The sequence below is a fragment of the Rhinoderma darwinii genome, chromosome 6, assembly GCF_050947455.1.
Source record: "Rhinoderma darwinii isolate aRhiDar2 chromosome 6, aRhiDar2.hap1, whole genome shotgun sequence".
NCBI classification, from domain to species: Eukaryota; Metazoa; Chordata; class Amphibia; order Anura; family Rhinodermatidae; genus Rhinoderma; species Rhinoderma darwinii.
In genome coordinates this window covers 33,422,536-33,444,795 of record NC_134692.1, presented here as the reverse complement: position 1 = coordinate 33,444,795, position 22,260 = coordinate 33,422,536, and the positions used below count along the sequence as shown (strand labels likewise).

The 22,260-nt window shown below is 39.9% G+C and overlaps 1 protein-coding gene across 7 annotated transcripts in view; it reads right to left on the bottom strand.

Moving 5' to 3' along the window:
* The window catches only part of RAPGEF4 (Rap guanine nucleotide exchange factor 4), a 250,177-nt gene that overhangs the window by 18,344 nt on the left and 209,573 nt on the right, over positions 1–22,260 (bottom strand). For 6 of the 7 annotated variants that reach the window (XM_075829468.1, XM_075829469.1, XM_075829470.1 and 3 more), the window contains 8 exons: positions 20,160–20,248; positions 16,609–16,636; positions 14,748–14,826; positions 8,488–8,634; positions 5,884–5,981; positions 5,380–5,505; positions 4,442–4,620; positions 2,004–2,094 (listed from right to left, as the gene is read on the bottom strand). In XM_075829468.1, coding sequence (XP_075685583.1) covers positions 2,004–2,094; positions 4,442–4,620; positions 5,380–5,505; positions 5,884–5,981; positions 8,488–8,634; positions 14,748–14,826; positions 16,609–16,636; positions 20,160–20,248 — 837 coding nt within the window. Of the gene's footprint in view, positions 1–2,003; positions 2,095–4,441; positions 4,621–5,379; positions 5,506–5,883; positions 5,982–8,487; positions 8,635–14,747; positions 14,827–16,608; positions 16,637–20,159; positions 20,249–22,260 lie in introns of those variants that run through there. The other variant, XR_012849484.1, reaches the window with a different exon arrangement.

Genomic DNA, 22,260 nt, shown 5'->3' with positions numbered 1-22,260 from the left:
GCAGGAAAAAGAAGCGACATGCCCTATCTTGAGGAATTTTCCGCCTAAAAAACCCCATTGAAATTAATGGGAGACGGAAATAAATTTTGCAGCGTCTTTTGACGCGTCAAAAATCGCGGTGGAAAACCCATCAAAAAACGTGTGTGGTGCAAAACCACTTAAAAAAAACTCAGTGTCCCTGCAAAAAACTCAGTGTGAACATAAGTATTCTATGAAGTCGACCATGTGCCACCTATAGGCATCAAGTTACTACATCATTTCCAGGTCTGCTCCGTAAATAACCTCAGCTGTTTCTGCTAGTGGCTGTTGGTCTTTCTGGGCTCCCCGCTGAATAAAACGTTGACATGTTGATGATAATAAACTTTGCAGTGCGGCTTAAACACTCTTCCTCCCAGCAGAGATAAATTGGTGCATAGTGTACGGTTAATATTGATATTTGCAACCTTGTTGCTGTAACTAACTGGTGCCATAAACAAAACACAATTATTATTTTCTGATTTGCCAAGTGCAGAAAAAATAGCATTCTTTATGCGTATGCATCTGTCAATGGTAATTGCATTGTAATATTCACAAGCCAACTGTGAAAACATTGAAATACTAATCACATTGGCATTATGACTTATGAGCAACAATCAGCGCGATCAGTAAACATTTTCCCATCTAAATTGTCTGAGCAATAATTGGGGAATGAAAACTAGTGCAAATGATTAGAGAGCAGATCCAGGAAAATATGGCATCTCAGAACTAGGGGGAAGATAAAAATGACAGGCAAGCAAATCGGATTCTGCTCATATTATTCTGCGAGGAATCAATTATAAAAGCTGTTTTCATGCAGATGAGAAGAATATCAAGAGCTGGGGTGTCTAAGTTCAGCCTACCGGATGTTCTTGCTGGTAAGAAGCACAGTTCTAAAGAGATAAAACTGTACATATTCATTCTCACATTTTCCACATACTTTAGCCTATTACAAAAGTTTAACTAGATCTATTAAAGGGGATATCCATAGAAAATGTGAGTTTAGATATAATGATAAGTTTGATAAGTAGCAGGCGGTTTGTTTAATAAGTGGGATGTATGTCATGCACAGAGAACAGTTTTGCGGCACTCGGATTCAGATCTCTGACCTCTCTTCATAGGTAATAAGCAGGTGACTACATGTGCTGACTTCATCAGTTTACGCTCTTGAATACATTTATGCAAATATCATCAATGGTGTGCTAGATAAAGTGGCTCAGTAAAATTATACTTTTCCTAAAATAGTGTTAATAATGGACTTCCTTGATGTTGCCTAGAATCTGTTTAAGGCTGAATTCATACTTTGCGGAATTATATTGCGGATTTTACCCTTTGCAATGCAAAACGGTGAGATCTGCGTCAAATCCGTAACAAAATACGCGACAAATTCGCATCGTGTGAACTCAAATAAACTATAGACCTGGAATATGAACTAATAAAATATTGCAGCCACAGCCAGTTTTAGGGAGGGACAGTTTTTAGGGAAGGCAAATTGCCAGGGGCCTCCACCAACTACAGGCCCACCAGTCCTTCCCAAAAAACTACTGGCCACAAGAGAGTTAGGAGCTGAAAATATTTATCTAATGCTTAGGACAAACATAAAGTATCTATACATTAGATGACACTTCTGCTGGGCAAAAGAGCCCCCACCAAATTTTTTGCCCCAGGGGCCTCCACAAGCCTTCATTTGGCCCTTATTCATATGACATTGGGGATCGGGCTAACTCAATGCAAAAATGTAATTCCTGCCTTGAAATACACCTCAAAGTGAGTGGAATCCCAACTTGACACCTTGTCAGGGTATTCCTACAAGAAGGGATGCATTCAGTCTCATTGCCATCATATACAACCTACAGAATTTTAACTACATTTCACATACAGATATCAAACATGTTTGCTCATATTAAAAGTTATGAATTATTATTCTTTCTTCAATGTCATCTTACAGAAAAGATCAACCCAGTGAGATATTCTTTACATGTACTTACCTCCCATGTTAAAGAAAGCCGGCTCACTGCTACATTACTCAGTCCCATGACAATAGCGAAGAAAGAGTTTAGATTTTTGTACTCCTTGCAACTGAAAAAAATGAATGTTTGCTGAATTTTAACATTGGAGGTTTGAAAAAGTAACATGAGATAAGTAATACTTAGGATCACATATTGAGGAAGTCTTCCAACGGTGAACTAAAAATACAATGGTTCATCACTAAAAACAACAAAACTGAATTATGGGCAGAACCATTTTGGCACTCCACTCCACAGACCAATGCAATAATAAGAGAAGAAAGCAAAGCACAGAAAAGAACATGGAAGAAGTCACTCAGGGGTGGTAGAAAACCGGGTGAAAAAAAGGTAGAGGGTGTAGGGGAAAGGGGAGAGTTCACCCTTCAGAGCTAGTGATCAGTGCTCAATTTAGGTCACCTAAGAATTCTACCTGACGAAGATATCAAGCCCAGCGAGATGACAGAGAGGTTTATTTGCATTACAACTTTAGTTATTACACCGTGACGCACTCAATGCCCAGGGTCCGCAATGACCGGGTTCATCAGGTGTATGGATTGGGAACTCAAGGAGACCAGATCTGATCGACAAGCTTTTCCATATCATCAAGTATAATGGAAAATGTTTACATTGACCGTGATCCAGGAGAATTCCAGTTTTACCTGGTCCAAACTAATGGTTGAAGTGTGCCATGCTCGAATTGCATCCAGAAACACTGGACCTTGGGGCATGTCCTTCGGCTTCACATCTATGGAAGCTTTTAGAAAATAGCCCTGGAAAGATGTGGAATCTCCAGAAACATGAAGGAGAGAGAAAGACGCTTCTAAATCCTACTTCCTACTTCTCATGTATAGCAATTTTAATTATGGGGAGGCCAATATACTGTTTCTATATGTTATCTGGCCCTCCAGGGTTGCAATAGCATGAAGACTCAAGAAAAGTGTTAGCATTGAGACCCCTATGGTTATTTTGAGGGATAATTGATCATGTGGAATCTGATAGTATCTAAACACCTTCAGGTCTGACGGATTGTAAACTGCTTGGAAATAAGTCAGGTAGCGTCGTGGATTCTCAGCCTTCATATGAAATCCAAATTCTTTCAAGGTTTATTCTGAAAATACTGGTGCACTCCATAAATATGGTCATTCAACTTTTTGGATTGGATAATAAATTGTGATCACTCGCTGTGCTAAAAATACGTAGTAGGTTTACATGCCGTACTACAGTATGTAAAACCACAGATAACCCATTGTGATCTCAACTCTGCTATATATGAAAATCTCAGAACTTGCACCCTCTTTAGATGGCACCTATATGTTACCATTAATATCAATAGAGAAGCAGTATTGAGGTCGGTACTCTTCTGTACGGGAAATGAATTATGCACCCCATGCTTCTTTACGGATATGGTCTGCATCTAAAGTGCAGTGTAAAGACATAGGTACTGTATTAGGCATGTTTTAATGAAAATGTCTACAAAAGTGGACATATCCATCAAGAAATTAATCTATATTTACTTTTTACCCAATTACAACTGAGCATGCTTCCGTAGATTATGACCTAACTTGCAGAAGCAATCCTATGTGAGGTCTCTTTAAGAAAATCAATGTCGAAATAAGGGTTGATTTATGCCAACTTGGCTTTTGTCTCCTTAAATTTGTGCTTTGGAACTCTCGGTGGGAACCCCCAGCGCTAATAGGTACATTTAGCCTTTTTTATTTTTAGCCCTGCGTAAGGTCTAGTAAAATAAAAGTAAACAGTTGCCTTCTTCTAAGACTAAATTAACCACATTAGAAGGATAAAAACATGACTTTAGCCAGACTTACTGGGCTGCTGCACTTAGTGCCCTGTCTTTTTGTTTGCTGTGCACTTTCAAATTTCTGTTTAAGGATTTTTTTTTCTGAATTCCATTGTCTTTGGAGATTGTTATATTTTTAATTGGTCGTAATTAAGTATTTTCCTGGATCCCGCAGCGGAACGTGAACACATTTTGAAATTTATGTCTTTAAAGGATTTTTGTTTCTTTTCAGTGCCCCGCTGCTTTTTGAGGCTATGAACGGTAGAAGAAAATCACCTTTAGCATTTTTTTAAATGCAATTGCTGAAAGGGAAAAGGATTTTGAGAGGAAAAAAGCTGCCCGCTAACCAGCAGGCGACAAGTTATAGGAGTGCAGTACCAGGCTGTCAGAGGTCATGCTGTTGGCCTACCGTGGATATGCAGTCAGTCCCCCATCTAAACAGAAACAATTTTCGCAAGGCCATTGATTTTTTTTTTCACTTTGCATTATATCTTTATTAAAAAATATCTCTAGAGTACAGGGAATAATGCGTTGTAAATGGCTGTAATGCACAGCAAAGCTCAATCCATTTAAAATATAAAAATACCTTCATACCCTTTTAGAAATTGCCATAAAAAGTACTTACTGGGCTGCAATTTTAATAAATTTCTTCAGGAGTTGCACGCGCTTGCTGAGCTGAGGGCAGAAGCAAATTTCAGTCACAACCCAGAACTGGATTTCATTGAATCGTCTCAGGAAGAGGTCCAAATTGGCTGTTGTCTTTTTAAAATTGTGCCTCCCAAAGGTGTGATAGATTAGCTCCAGCTGCAGGTAGGAAATGGTTAATAAACCGTTAACGCTAAAGGATATTAAATGTATAATTGTATGAAGATCCTCAATAAATGTCAAAACTTAATATCATAATGTATCAGCAAATATAAATGGCAGTATCGACAATACTGTGCCATAGAAAAAGTGGGTACAAAGAGTGTAATCAAATCAAGGCCCCTATGAATAGTGGTAGTATAAGAAGGTGGTGTAGAGGTGCCGTGGCATACCATGCTTTTGTTTTAGTATTATACAGTATCTACATCTTACATCAAGATATCATTAAGTGCATTTACAAGGAAGTATTTGCTTGACCAGGGCTGAATTTCTGATTTGGTGTAGCATTTAACATGCTACACCACCCAAATTCAATAATTTCATATTTCTTCATTACTTTATACTTTAGTTTACCAGTGTTACTCTTTTACAATTATGATCAGACACTCAAGAGATCTGCACCCTGTAATACCAAGTTTTTCCTCTAGAAGTGCAGTATTAAAAACAGGGGACCTCATTTTAATGTTTACTATTTATAGGCATAGACCTATTACACCTTCAACAGACTTATGTAATATTGTTGTTATCCCAATCACTATATACAGTATTTGCATTGCATATGTACTTAACTAAGTTAAATGGGATAAGTTGCAGTACAAGTGATAGTACACATCCACCGTTTCATGAATTTTCAAAGACTTTCGGTATATTTGTGAAAAAATAAACATTAAATACGTGTCATGGACACATTCTACACACCTCGTGAACACAATTGAAGAGATCCCAGTCATGGATTGTCATCTGGTAAGCCAAGTCCTTCGAACTCATAAGTTCAAACGTGGACATAGTACCGGTAGATGAACCCTCCTGTTCTGGAAGTGGAGTCTAGATAACAAAGAATCAACATGAGTGTGAAACAATGGGACAACCCATGTATATATTGAAATAAAGGACTCCCCCCCCCTCATTAGCATGCACATTTATTATGTAATTAGACCCCACTGATTTATAAATTTTCACAACATAAGCCATCTGGGTAGGCCAGGCAGTCCCCACAACCAGTACATTACTGGCAGGATCCACTGATTAAATTCTGATGTTAATGGGAAGCTAAAATTTATATACTATACCATGAAAATAAATACACAAAAAAAATAAAAATGAAAAGTAAAGTAAAAAAAATATAAAAAATAAAAAGTTTGAATTATGCAAATTAATGAGCATATAATGGGAAAGTTTCACCATCATTATAAAAGTGCATACCAAAGAATCAAACTGATCTCGAGGGCAAGCAAAGAGCCGTCCATTCACAGTGAGAGTTGTAAACACAGATACGTCATTTGGCTTCAGTACAACTTTTTCTGGAATTAAAAAAAATTTAATATAAGTGAACACTCATACAAAATATAATAACCCTCCCAAGTATGGGAATCAATGAGCCAATTTACAAATATATTGCTTTACTTGTAATAATCCAGAGTTACAGACTATATTATACTCCAGAGCTGCATTCACAATTCTGCTATTTTCATATTTAAACTCTCCCTGTATTCTTTGGTGGCTTGCACAGAAGCATGGCCCAGTACAGTAATCTAAAGTAGAAAAAACTAAATCTGGCCACAAAAACGCAATAGCTTTTGGCTGAGCTATCATTCATGTGAAATCTATCATCCCTTGCTCCCCAATCACATGCATCTTCAACTTGGCTAATATTTAAAATGAGCTTAAATTCCAACATGTCAGATCCTTGTTTCTTTCTATTTGAGATGTTGGAGGTTATGAGCCACTCCCCACAGACTTTAGATTGTTTTTAAGATTCTCTGAAAGAAATCTGATGTCTATGTCTAATTTTAACTCTCACTGCTTTGAAGGAGCTCAACTAAGCTCTTATATGTGTGTGTCTATCTCCAAGCTTGTTGACTGTCTCCAATTGAATACAGCAGATTTGTGAATGCTGGTCTAGGCTATAATCTAGGCTATAATTTACAAAGTATTTACAAAGTAAGGCTCTGTTCACATCTGTGTTGGGGTCCCGTTCTGACATTCCGTCTGAGCTTTCCGTCAGACCGGGACCCCGAGCAGACACAAACTGACATAGACGGAAACCAGAGGGTTAAAAAAAAAACAACAAGAAACGCCATTTTTTAGGAGGGGGGAGCAATTGACAACATTGCAGAGGTTATTATATATTAGCGCTGGCTGCTATTATAAATTAAGAGGTTACCATGGTTATGGCCGGTAATAACGGAGTGCTGTCCCACCTCATGTTTAGATTCTAAATCCTTCAGAATGTCGTACAATCTAAACATACTGCGTGGTGTTGATAGTAAAGACTAAGTGCTTTCATCTCACATTCCCAGAGTTTGTTTAAAGACTCGGTGTGGAGAAAATGATTATGAGATATACGCTGAACCTGTGATATTACTGCTGCTGCCAATATATACAATGGGGCTAATAATGCATGAGAAATGTAAAAGCAGGCATATAGTGATGAAAGTAAGGTTAGGATACCTGATGTATTATCACGTTGAGCATTTGTTGCTATAAGGATATTACTATTTAAGTTCTAATACATGAAAAATGTATTATAACATATACACTATCTCAGTGGCGCACGCAGGGGGGTTTCCAGTTGCCCAGAAACCTAAGGCCCTTACACACTATAGTACTCATTTGTATCTACGTCTTTAGGATGCTGATATATATTAAAGCGCTAGAGAGGCAAGGAAACCATCAGTTCCATGCCTCGCCACCATCAGTTCCTTCTCTTGTGATGAAGGTGGTGGGATGATGTCATCGCGCTCCCTGCATCCTTCCGCTGGAGAAAGCCTGGTCAGAAGAGACCAGGCATGAATCACTGGTGGAGAGGACAGCTCGAGAACTGTGACAGGTGAGTGCGGCACTACCTAGAGGGGGCATTATCTACAGGGGACACTGTGGCACTATCTACAGGAGGCACTGCGTGGCACTATCTACATAGACAGTTTGTGGCACAATCTACAGGAGGCACTGCGTGGCACTATCTGCAGGTAACACTGTGGAACTATCTAAAGGGGGCACTGTGGCACTATCTCCAGGGGGCACTGTGGCACTATCTTCCATGGGACATTGTGGCACTATTTAGAGGGGGAACTGTGGCACTATCTACAGAGGGCACATTTGCACTATCTACAGGGCGCACTCGCTACAGGGGGCACTGTGTGTGGCACTATCTACGCTAAAAATCGTGCATTTGCCCCTATCTATTGATCGCAGTAAAATACACATGCCATCATGAGCAGTGCTCTTTAGCAGCTTGTTCTTTTAAGTAGATGACTTGCCTTATGACCGGCTGTGAATTTTAACAGAATGTAGTGGGGTTCATAGAAGCAGGGTTTCGGAAAGCAATATACTTCTATATGTCATCTAGAACTAAAGTTTCCAGTGAAGGGAGTACTTGGAGCCACATTCTTGCACTGCTCACCACCGAGCTGTAAGAAAGATCAATAAACTCTTGACTGTTCATCCTTATTTGTTAGCAAGTTTCTTGAGCTGTTTTCTCAGTAACAAGACAAGGACACTGTGCGCTGTGAAGGGCCATTTCTGTAAAGTGAGTCGTTTTCCTGCACACTGCTAGCTGATCATTTTAGTCATATTTTGGGAAATGGCAACTCTGTTACCCTATAAGTCGGCGCTGTAGCCGTCTGCAGCAAAGACCTACTTCCAGCACCCAGCTTGGCCTATTTACTCAGTAGGGGATCGTACTGTTGTTTGTAATCAACTGAAATTATCTCAAAACGCTTTTATAAAACCATTGCTATTTGTGTGTTTAACCTTGAGTTTTTAAATTATTTTCTATGAGTGGAGGGAATGATAGTCAAACATTACCTCCTGCAGAACTGATCTTTACAAGTATCAAGGATTCTCCGGAGCCCAGTTTATCTGCTACAGCCGACAGCACTTCCTTCACTGAGGCAGACATTTGTACACGTATGGTGGTGTACGTGTGATCAATGCAGTAAACCTTGAAAAGAACTGTAAAAACATAATACAGACATAAGATATAATAAGAACACATAATATGTATTACCCAGAGAAACAAAGTATGTACCCAGATTGTATTTATTTCCTCTTGCTTATATAGCACGAACATATTCCCCAGCTTTATACAGAGATTTTCACTATTCACATTAGTCCTGGTCCCCAATGGGACTCAGAATCTAATTTCCCTATGTTAGAGACACCCGAGGGACAATTTCATAAGAACATACAACCTCTGTACGCGGTCCATAATTACCAAGAACACTGAGTAAGGCTTCGTTCACATCTGCGTCAGTCAGGGCTCCATTCTGGTGTTCCGTCGGACCTTCCGGTCAGAACGGAACCCTGACTGAAACAAACGGAATCCATGGGTTTCTGTTTGCCTCACCATTGATTTCAATGGTGACAGATCCGGTGCAAATGGTTTCTGCTTGTCACTGTTGTGTAAGGGTTTAGAATGAATAGCGCAGTCAAGTACGCTATTCATTCCATCAAAACGATGGAACCCTTGCACAACAGACAAACGGAATCCGAAACCTAATCCGTCACCATTGAAATCAATGGTGATGCAAACAGAAACTTATGGTTTCCGTTTGTTTCAGTCAGGGTTTCGTTCTGACGGGAAGCTCCGACGAAACGCCAGAACGGAGCCCTGACGCAGATGTAAACGAAACCTAAGGTGGTACAATACTGATTTTGGCAACACATTTTTGCTATTACAGATGATTAGATGATTTTTCTTAAAAGGAATGTCTTTTATATTGTATTTAAGTTTTATTTATTAGATGTAAGTATGTAGAGGAGACATTATATTTTTTCTAAATGTTATAAATATTTAGTTCTTATTCTAAAAACTTCTCTTGGGGCTGTCATCTTGGTGGCACACACTTTCTTCCTGTATTGTCTGTAAAGGATGTGAGTGCTTTATGGCAGGCAAATTGAATGGGAAGTTAATATTTAGAAAGACTCTAGGAAAACAAGTTATGTTTACAGATTACTGTAGATGGGTCGTTGATCCAGTTATTTATTCTGATTGCCATATTAGCGTTGGGAAGGAATTTTTCCCGAAGATGAAAAAAATTGGCTATTGCCTCATGGTGGCTTAGCCTCTCTCTGGATCAACATTGCAGAATAAGGCCTCATTTACACGAGCGTATTATACGCGCGTGCGACGCGCGTGCTTTTCACGCGTGTCGTACGCACCTATAATAGTCTATGGGGCTGTTTAGACGATGCGTGAATTTTGCGCTGCGTGAGTGCGTTGCGTAAAACTCACGACATGTTCTATATTCTTGCGTTTTTCACGCAACACGCACCCATTGACTTCAATGAGTGCGTGAAAACAACGCATGCCACATGGACGGTCCTGCGTTGCATGCGCGAAAATCACGCAAGAGCTGTCAAAAGGATGAATGTAAACAGAAAAGCACCACGTGCTTTTCTGGTTACAAACATCCAAACGGAGTGTCAAATTAGAGATGAGCGCACCGAACTTCACCGGGTTCGGCCGAACTCGTTTTGACCGAACCCGGCAAAAAATGTTCGGGTACGCGACGTCAGGAGACAGTCACTGCCCACGGTGCTCAAAGACTTAAACTGTTTCAGCACCATGGACAGTGACTTTCGATCACAATATACATATACGTGTAAAAAAAACCAGAAGTTCGGACTTACCGATAAGTCCCGGCTCCTTCCTCCAGTCCGACCTCCCGGGATGACAATTAAGGCCAAGTGACAGCTGCAGCCAATCACAGGCCAAGCACAGGCTGCAGCCAATCACAGGCTGCAGCGGTCTCATGGCCTGCCGCGTCATCCTGGGAGGTGGGGCCGGATGACAAGAGAGGGACGCGTCACCAAGGCAACGGCCGGGAGACCGGACTGGAGGAAGCAGGCAGTTCATGGTAAGTTTGAAAGTCTTTTTTTATTCACAGGTTGGTGTATATTGTGATCGGCAGTCACTGTCGAGGGTGCTGAAAGAGTTCCTGCCGATCAGTTAGCTCTTTCAGCACCTTGGACAGTGACGGGCGTTGACTAGCCTCATCTCTATGATGGCGGCTGCGCGAAAATCACGCAGCCGCGCATCATACACGGATGACACACGGAGCTGTCAATTGCCTTTTGCGCACGCAAAACGCAGCGTTTTTTTGCGCGCGCAAAACGCACACGCTCGTGTAAATGAGGCCTAAAAGGCTGAACTGGATAGACATATGTCTTTTTTTGGCTTACAAACTGTGATCTTATTAACTATGATAAAAGATGAAATTCAGTATCTTCTCAAAAGACCGAAGAGTAAAGGGGGTTTTACACTGGGCGATTATAGGGCAGACAAGCGTTCATAGAACGCTCGTTGACGGTAATTGCCCTGTGTAAACAGGGCTGCGATCAGCAGATGAATGAGCAAACGCTCGATAATCCGCTGATCGTATCATTTTAAAAAAGTTAAATATTATCATTGTCGGCAGCACATCTCTCTGTGTATGATAACGACATGAATGATGATAACGTATAGGGACAAGCGATCGGAGTAACGACCGCTCGTCCCCTTCCACAGCTCCGTGTGACAGGAGCAAACAAGCGCCGATCAACGATGTCTCATTGATCGACGCTCACTGCACTGGCCGTTTATCTTTGTATAGTATATGATAATGAGATGATCCTTGGAAACAACTGTGGTCTATTGAGTGCACTGCCAATGTCTGCCCCCCCCCCCCTCCTGTAAGGATATATAGGTAGAAGTCTACGTTTTCAAAACTGGAGGTAATTCATTTCTGAGAAAAGGTAGGGGGTTGTTCTCTGGTTCAAGCAGATAGGACAACACAGTGGGTCTGTGCCAGACCACACATCATGCAGCTCTACTCCATGCGTCAGAAAATGCTCTGAGTTATTTGACTTGTAAGCTAAGACAAAGTTGAAGCAAATGTCCTCCTTTCAGGCCATGTCATTTTTAGCTTCAATATTTTGTACTGATTCATTTCTTGATACGTTTTTATAGAGTTCAGAGCTCTGTTTTTCTGATACTAATAAAATTCTGGCTGCCTGCTTCCACCACTAGGAGGAGCTTAGTAAATGGGGTTCGTCTGGATTTATTAAATAGGGAATAAAGAACAGGACACGCATTGCTCTATGTGGCTTTCATATTATTTTTATGACAATTTTGGTACTCAAGAGTATTAGGCATTTTATCTTTTTTTTCCTGAGAATTGTCTTTTTTATCCCAGTTTAAGCTCATAGGAGGGAAATTTATTAAGATTGGCATTTCATCTGCTGGTCTTAGTAGAAAGAAAAGTTGGAGTAAGATATGACACTCTTAATAAATGCGTTGCATCATTTGACCAGCCATGCACCACAATTGTGGCACAACGAACGCAGCCATGGGCCATCCATTCACCCCAATTAGCCATAAAAGAAAAAATTAAAACACATACTCACCTCACTGCTTCTTTTCTCCTCTCCGGGTTCCCTCAGCATTCCAGCGTGGCTCATACAAGGTCCTGAGGTCAAGCAGCATCAGAGCCTTATATGCGACGCAGCACTCAATGTCAACAGTGTTGTGTTGCATGCAACATCCTTACGCTACCCAGCCTCAGGACGTTGTATGAGCCGTGTCATCCTGAGGGGCTCCGGAGGGGAGAAGAAGAGCGGTGAGGTGAGCATAATTTTTATTTAATTGTTTGCTAGGGGGTGGTTGGGCGGTTAGCCCGGACCGAGGGAGAAAGGGCAAGGTATCGGGCCCAGCACGGGCCCCTAACTTGCTACGCCCCTCAGAGTGAAATCTACGCCAGCTAACAGTTCTTAGAACACTATAAACTTCATCTTGAAGTACTGATTTCTGGAGGAAGGGCTCTCAGTGTTTACCTGTGTATACTTCATATAGCCTGCTCTACAGATCAGATATATACAGAGCTCTCTATGGATGTCACCCGCATATTCCATCCTTTTTAATAAACATTGGGTATCTCTTTTAACATAATGATGAGGAAACTAAGCTATGTCCACATCATTTTCATATATTAATGAACATTTCTTATACATACAATATTATGCACGTCTTTTTATGTGCATGCCACTTCAGATATACACGCAGTATGGTTTACAATGTGGAAGTCCCTCTGCTTTTCTTACAATAGTGGCTATATGAATATCTTTTGTGAACATTGAGTTTAATTCCTGTACCATGCCAGGAGGAAATGATCTGATCCTTTACACCCGGACCACTATCTGCTCTATGACTCGTGAACTACCTGTATGGAAAGAAAAACCATTTACGAGTAAACTGACCCAGAACAACCTGAAACTCTGCTCTAAAGATTGTTTATGGCCACTTGATACAGCCATTTAACCAACCAATTTTCTTCCCCTTGTTTCTTTCATACTCTGACCTTTGCAACTGTAATTGGCTATAACATTTGTCCCCCCTGCTACAGCGAGCCGATGGAATAGGAAATCCAGCATAGCAGAAGCAGCCTGTTTCACAGTCCATCTACAACTCTGTTAGAGTCCTGACAATTGATGAAGAATTATAACCAACACAACAATGCAGACAGTCTAAAACGAATACATCACAAAGTCCATAGCGGAAGGTAAAATATTCACAAACGGCATATAGTGCACAACAGTTCATAAAGTCTAAGGACAGCTGGTGCTTTAACATGGAAAAAAAAACCAAAAACTTGGAGATGTTTGTTAATGGAAATTTCCATACAATTCCAATAATGAAATAATAAAACATCTCCTTTAAAGGTAATATAAATAGTCATTTGTAACTATGCCAGCCCCCTTACTTTTTTTAGTGTGTTGCTTAAACGGGTTGTCCAGGATTAAAAAACCATGGCTGCTTTTTTCCTAAAACAGCACCACACCTGCCCATGGGTTGTGTTTGGTATTGCAGCTCAGCTCCATTGACGTTAATTGGAGATAGTCGTTCACTAATTGTTGTCAAATTGAATCAACATGCATGTTTATAATGATAATGAACAAACATTTGTGTGTTGGCAGATGTCAGTGGCTAGGTTTGAAAATAAGTGCTGGCATAAGTCTGTAGCTGGGACCAGGTTCTCTATGACTGGATACAAGGTCATGCAGCACATGAGGGAGTGCGGAGGAGAAGACGAAGGGGGGAGGTTTTATGTAACCAACGCTTTGGTTAAGTGTACCAGATGTGTTGTGAGGGATGGTATGGGGTGTTACCGTACTTAAAAATAGGTTTCTGAACTAAATATAGCAGGACTGGGAGAGTCCACAAGGCTCCCAGTTGCTATAGGAGTACAATGGCTCCCGCGATCTGACAGCGCTGGAGCTGATGACCAGCCCTGAAGTAAAAGGGGCAGTAAAAACCCCTCAGGTGCCGGTGGTCACATCTGACACCAGCATCTGAGGGGTTAAAGGCTTGCACTTAGAGATGTTTCTGATCGCAAACATTGCCGCTGGGTCCCTGCTGAGTAACACAGCAGAGACCCAGCGGCTATGGCACCCACTCTGCTTCTGAGCGGGCACCATTTTTAAATGCCCTTTCCCGACGTAAAAATGGCAAAACAGTGATTGCTCCAGAACCAGTTAAAGGATATGTAAACCTTTGAAAGGCGAAGTTATGAACTTAGATGTGATAGTTTACAGGTGAATCCTGCGTGTCAGAGACATGCAGACCCCGCTGTCACTGAACCCGTCAGGTCCGCGGGACTGACGGATTCAGTGAATAGCCAACTATACAGCTGATCTGTATAGAGAATACAAAGCAGCTGTATCTAAAAAAGTCTAATTTTTTTTTAATAAAAAGAATTTACAAAGTTGCACCAAACACACTGACTAATATTTGTATTAAAAAAAATAATAATTGCCTTTCATAGGTGTACAAAGCCTTTAAGAGCCTGTTGACAGAACTACAGGTGACAAGTACTGATGATGCGCCACCAGCACTATGGATTTCTTCTGAGATAATAGCCGCTGGTACCCAGTGCTGGAGTCAGAAATTAAAGGATGATATCAATTATTTTATGTTTTTATCGAATTAGTATTAAAAAGGGAGGCATGGGATGGTCAGAGGAGAAAACTTGTAAACCTGCTAATAAACCAGGAGCCCTATTATAGATTTTGACATTTTAAATTCTTACGTTCGTCTGTGCTTCTTATTGGCTGACGTTTCTGCAATCTCTCATCCCCAGTGCTGAACTGCCGTAAAAGTACTTTATGCTGTTAATGGAAGAACAATAAATGTTTCATTAATACATCACTATTGAGGTTTCGTTCATTCAACCTGAAGAACTCACTCCCAAGATTAGAAAACTGGATAAGGTAAACATTTTAAAACACAATGATATTTTGGATTGAAGGGTAAGGTGACATTCATATGTAGTGTTAGTTATGCAGTAGTGTGAAAAAGTTACACCACTTACTTCAGAATCGTTGGCGGGTTATTACGAGAACCAATTTTAGGAAATGGTCTTAAGATATGGGTCTTTGGAAAACCACATTGCGTTTTTACGTGCAGTTTTCCAGACTCATATTTTTCAACTTTAAAGTCAAAAGTTATTAAAAACATAATGGAATGTAAAAAAAAAATCATTCCTTTAAATAGTAACATGTTGTCAATTTGCTGGTAGCTGTAATGTCATTGTGCCAAAAATTGCAACTTGTAACCGCCATACCAACAAAAAATTGAATGGTAGTTACAATAAAGACAAAAAGAGATCTTGCTTTAGTGAGAAAGTCATTTTTATCAAATTAAAGGTGAAGTGGACAGAAGAGTCAAAATGCAAATATCACAATAGCATATAATAATATATGTGATTAACCATTACAATTTGACATTATGTCAATATAATATGTAAATATCACACAGATGTTCAATTCCATGAGCTTATAAAATGTATCTAGACTGGACAAATAGTTGTAATTGTAGTAAAATATCTTCCCAAATGTTCCTATATTAAATAAATATCTGTATCTCATGGAAAGACCATTAAATAGGTTGTCTCAGAAAGATAACCCCGTACTATATGCCCTATAGGGCATATGGACATCACAGTGTTGTGGGTCCTCCACGCGGTTCCCATCTTTATGAGCCAGAGCAGAAAGCCTCAAGGAGTACCCAGTATGTCCATATATTACATAGACGGCCATTCATTTAAATGGCATGCATTTAATATTACATTTTCCATGCAGTGGCCACGGCAAGTGAAATGTATGTCAGGATGAACATTTTGGCAATAATATATCAATGGGGGTTTAAGGAACTGGAGCCACTGCGGTCAACTGATTGCCGAGGCAACTGTTATTAGAAAAGGGTTGTCTTCATGAGAGAACCCCTGTAAAGAATATACCTATTCTACTACCCATGACATTGATATTACAGTTTAATTTAATTATATCTTGAATATATAAAATATCAATATTATCATTGTGGATTGTATACACAACCTTGAAGGCTATGAAAACTGATGCGTTTTTTTTTTCTGTAATGTATGTATTTGGGCATACTAAACATTTTTCTAATATAGTTTTATTAAACATTTTATTTTGTTTTAGAGCTGCAGCTTCTATGGATCCACTACACATAGAAGCAGCATAATGCCGCTATTAGCCGAATCCGTCAATGAGCTTAACTGACGGCTCAGCTGACAGCAGCTCCTGTGTGCCTCTAACACACAATCTAACCCTAATATTGATCAAATCTTTAAAGGTTATGTTTACCTTCGCAACCATTTTTTTAATTTTACCAATGGTAAAATGATAAACGAAGGAAATTTATAAACGTTATTCATTTTTGTGTTTACTATGTTCTATGCATGCCAAGCTCAAAACTGAAATGTCAATGTGCTGACAGCAGAGCAGAGACAAAGCAGACTGGTAGCAGACAAGCTATGCCATTACCTATTCATTTAGCATTATTAATCAGATTTTTCTAAAACTAAATTTAGGCAGAAAACCACTTTAATCCACTGTTTTAATGTAATATAAAAATGTTTCACTTACTTTTTTTTGTCCTTTCCCATCATCCGATCTACAAAATACAGATATCACATATTTCTTTAGTAATAACACAAATGCAGGTTGTGCTATTAGTTATTACAGATATGAATACATAATCATCAGAATTAGGCTGTAGCGCCCATGGCTGCGAACAGTCGGGATTACTTACCCTCTGGCGGCCGCAGGCATGGATCTGTGAGCGCTGGCCCACATCTCCTCCCCAGGAGACGCCAGCGCTCACTTGCGCTCTGGTCCGCTATGTCCTGTAGGGTGCGCGCGAACGCTCGTGCCCGGCCTTAAAGAGCCAGCACGCGCACATGGGAATAATCATTAATTAGCCCATGATCATTCTGGACTATACGAAGGGCCCTGCCCCTTTGCTCATTGAATGAGTGTTGTTGTGTTTTCCTATGTTAGTCTTGCAAATGGTCCCCTAGTGTTATCCTGTTCCTGTTGATCCCGTGCCCTGCTACCTGTACCCTGTATCCCGTGCTTTTTGTTCCTGTGCCCTAAACCTGTTGGGAGTCATGTTGTGCCACAGGTTCCGCCTGCTGTGTTACACCACGTCTGGTGTCTGCTGTCAAGGTCCCATCTGTGCCTTGCCGTTGCTACTGTCTGAACCACTACAGGTACCCTTGTGCTTGGACTATTTATATTGACTTGGTGTTGGCCAGCGGCTATCCCGTTACGGCTGTATGGCCCAGTGGGTCCACATACCCACAGATCGTGACATAGACCTCTTTAAGGACAGTAAATGAGCCATAAATATGGACATATACAGTACCGGATTTACATCTCATCTTGTCTGGCACCTTAGAATTGGCCTATTACGTAGGACCGGCCTTAAAAGGGCATTCCCAACCTAAACATTTAAAGCATATCGACGAGATATGCCATAAATGTCTTATAGATGCGGGTCCAAGCTTTGGGATCCACACCTATCTCCAGAACGTAGATTCATTCCAGTCCTGCCTGGCGGCAAATAACTGGAGAGGTGCCCGTGCAAATGCGCAGCTCTCTACGCTAATTTCTATAGGAGTTATTTAAATAGCCGAGCCCCACGGTCTTACAATTCTAACCACATCATTGCTTACTTGTCCTTGCATTAATTTTAAGACCGCTGTTGGTCTTGGTTTTCACATAGAGTTAATTTTATTAGCTAAACTATATACTCTCCCTCTTTACAGAAAGCCCTATACTTTAACTTAGCAGCCTCAATGGGCTATTTGGCATGAAATAAAACTATAAATTAAAACCAGGCTTTAAAATGTTAAGGAATGATATTGAATTCATTACATAATGAGTCCTTTATTTTCTGCAAATGTGAACTGGTGAAAAGCACTTGAATTATTTTGTCCCTATTACTTCAATAAAGTAATTGTAGAAATCAGTAAGAACAATATTCATCTGAGATCTTATGAAGTTTCACGCTGGGGAAGTCTGCGGCAGCCTCTCGTTCGGCCAACATTTGAGGAGAATAACCATAGGGCCACAGAAGACTTTAGGTAAGTAATTTTGATTGCTCATTTGAGTCCAAATGACATTATTAGCATAACCAAATAGGAATGTGCACTTGAAGTGTCTGCTCTTGGAAAGCTACGTTTGTTTGCCACGGGAGACCAGAAAGCACATTTAGCAAAGTGTTTCTTATGATCTTAGCAGGCAATTCGATTCCATTTAATTATGTGGATTTGCAGTTGCGTTCCGTACAAAAAGATATGATATCCATATAAAATGCTAACTTTTATGAATAAACGAAGTGAGCCTCTCTGTGATATCTCCCGTCTGAGTTTCTTATTATGCAGAGTACGCTCGAGAAATCGCTAGGATACCAATCAGCTGTAAGAAGGCTGGAGAATAGGACAACTTTCTGGTGGAGATGTTACAGTGGCTTTGCAAGATATGTGGACAACTATTTCCATTGTATACCTGTAGATGTATGTAATTGAGGAGGGAGCACGCTAACTTAATAAAGAAATATAGAATTTGATTTAATGTAAGTTTTACTATAGACTGTTAAAAGATAACATGCTGTATCTGTAGCCACCACTAGAGTGAACTTAAGAGCTTACTGCATATGTTTTTGGACTCAATGTATAGACAGTATACAACAATAAGCTACCCCTAGTGGTGGTTGCAGGCAGTCAGAATGTTATCTGTAAAAGGATTTTTTCAGAGTTAATAAAAAACGTGACCAATGGAGGGATTGCAATAAAAAAAAAAGAGGCATTACTCACCCAACAGATCCCCCCAGCGTTCCAGCATAGCTGTTCCGTTACTCCCTGCAACTGTTTGCTAACATTGCTGCAGCTACGATGTGCCCATATACCCACGTGAACGCTACAGCCAATCACTGTCCTTAGCAGTGCTGTGCCGTACACCCACTGAGGCCAGGGATTAGCTGCAGCGATCACTTGGGTATACGGGAACATCAGTGCTGCAGCCACAACAGTAAACAGCTGTGGACAAGACCAGAGCAGCTACGCTGGAACTTTATGGCCTCCTTGGCCCCTTTTTTTGCTAACTCGTAAAACTCCTTTAAATATACATTTATTCAGTGGATTTGGAGCCCTGTATTATACAAACAAAGCATTAACCACTATGAAAATATATGAAGAAATTAATGAGCATAGAATTTTGGACCAAAAAAAATGACATTGTGGTAAAGGTTAGACATTCACAAACCCCTTTAACATGTTCACCAGAACTGAAGAGACTAAAAATCTCTACGATCCAGAGGCGATCCTAGAGCTTTGAACCCGGAATCATTTGAAAGAAAAGATTCTGGGCTTCAATATCACACCAAAATCAAAGCCCTTATATTCTAGCAGTGGCAAGTGTTTAAAGTTGTGACGTATTACATACATCCTTGGCAGTAGAAGAGTTAAACTGCATTGGAAAAATAAAGTCTTCACCGTGGCTTGTTGCGATAGAGAACAAGGCCAGTTTATCTGTTAGACAGTTTTGACAAATCATGCCAAGCTGAGTCCAAGTGTAAAATCTGAGCTGGAATCCATTTACATATTTTTGTTGAAGGGCTAATATGATGTAATGGACATTAGAGATGAGTTTTGTCTAATTTACTGATTTGATGATTCACCATATAATGGGAGAATCGATTTGCCTATTTTCTAAAATTTGCCAACATTTTCTCAAACTTGGTGAATCAATTTAAAATGCATCCTAATGGTGGGTGAAATTCCAACAGATTTACTTGTCAGCCAAACTCGAATAAGGCAAAATCTTACTTATTTACTATTTGATTCTTATTGGCTGGCCTGCATAATCCGTGTACATCAGATCCAGATGGTAAGACTAAGCAACTGAGCATGTGTGACCACTGGCACTAGACACATTAGGAGAGAATCAAAAGAACACCAGGGGGCGCCAGAACAAGTATGTAACAGTAATATCTAGACAGAGGAGCATTTTTGAAAAATGATTCCTGTTAAAAAGTTGTTATGTTTTATGTGATTTAACAGAGAAATGTCATATTTAATCATGGGACACACCCTTTAACAATAGAAACTTCTAAGAACATGTATATTACTTACAACTGCTTTACTATTCTCTCCAGCTCAGGAAGTTGATCCTTCAGAGTAGCGATCGTTCTTGTGTCATCTGATACTGAGACGTAAAATTCCTACAGAAACAGATATAAAACAGTTAAAACCCCCACTGATAAGACCCCCACAGATCAAACATTTAAGGATTCGTTCACATCTGCGCTAGGCTCCTGTTCCGATGTTCCGTCTGAGCTTTCCGTCGGAATGGGACCCTAACTAGCACAAACGTAAACCAAAGGTTTCCGTTTCCATCACCATTGATTTCAATGGTGACGGATCCGGTGCCAATGGTTTCCGTTTGTCTCCATTGTGCAAGGGTTCCGTTGTTTTGACGGAATCAAAAGCATAATCAACTACACTATTGATTCCATCAAAACGACGGAACCCCTGCACAACTGAGACAAACGAAAACCATTGGCACCGGATCCGTCACCATTGAAATCAATGGTGATGGAAACAGAAACCTTTTATTTTTGTTTGTGTCAGTCAAGGTCCCGTTCTGATGGAAAGCTCAGACGGAACATCGGAACAGGAGCCTAGCGCAGATGTGAACGAAGCCTAAGATATATCCTATTGTTTTGGCATAAATGTGTGTAAGCTTTATTTACATAAAACTGCCCAACCCATATCAACCGTCTATGTATACTGGACAATATACAGTCCCTGACAAAGGTACTTTAACCCAATCGCGACATTCAACATAATTCGACATCATAGGCAGGAAGGGAAAGTATGGAGCCGGTTCACAGCCTGAGCCCGGTCAATACCCAGCGGATGTCGGTTGTATGATACAGCCGAGACCTCACTGTAACGGCTGGGATCAGACAAAAAAAAATCCAAATTAGTTAAAGTTTTTACATATATATATATATATATATATATATATATATATATTAAAAGTTTGAAACACCGCCATTTTTCCATTGTTCTCCTAAAGTGAAAAAAAAAAACATAATTGGTATTGCTGCACCTGTAAAAATCTAAACTATTACAATATAACAATATTTATCTCACATCACCAGAATTGCTGTTTTTTTTTCTCCACTCTCTAAGAAAATTGAATGAAAAGTGATCAAAAAGTCCTAAACACACCAAAATAGTACCATTAAAAACGATAGGCAGTAAAATAATATTCTTAGGTTCTTAATTCTGTAGTCATAGTTGACTGTAGTTTTCAGCGATTGGCAACTCATTTTTATCTGTTTGGATTATAAAATATTAAGTAGAGTAGTGCACCATTACCAAAGCAAATTAACCCACCCTTCCTTCTCGTGACCACTCTAATTTACCACCTCAGCCCCAAATAAATTGGCAGTTTTGGATCAGCTGTGCAGTGTTATAGTCCTCTAGGATTCTGGGAAAGACAAAAATTATGGAAAGGTTGGCTCCAAAATTCTAAAATCATAAGTGTATGGTTAGGGGTGGCACCTCACCTACTGGGGCCCATGGAAGTGCTTTGGTCACTATACAGAAGGAACAAGGTTGAAGGAAGATAAATCAAGGAATAGTTAGCAGTCGAGACCAAGGATGTATACTACTTAAATGACTATTTAGATTATAGATTTATCGTTATCTTTTTGAGCACAATTCAATAGAATTTTTTGTGGATATTTTCTTGCGTATCCAAAATTGAAAAAGACACAAACAGAACAATAAAAAAAAAAACCTTGCAGCCAAGCCTTTTGATTTTAGCGCAATCTCTATATACTTATTTATTTTTTTGTATAAAGCTGACAATTTCCTAACAGAGTACACTATATATTATTAGATAACGATGGCTTAATCCTGAAATAGCAACATCTCTAGATACCGTTGGATAATTCGAAATCTATAAGAAACCTAGAATAGTTTCAAGGTGATTTTCACCCTGGGAGATTTACAGAGTTTGGGGTTATTAAGCCCAACTGGCTCATCTGTAAGCATAGACAGATCTAAGATACTAATTGAAATATTGTGGGTTTAATCTACACGTCCAGGCCCTAATCATGAGTAAGGCGATTCCAAAGAAAGGGAACAATTTAGGTCCTTTATTTGACCATCAGCCCAAGTCCTACCTGTTCAATTTACTAACGTATTATCACATGAGCGA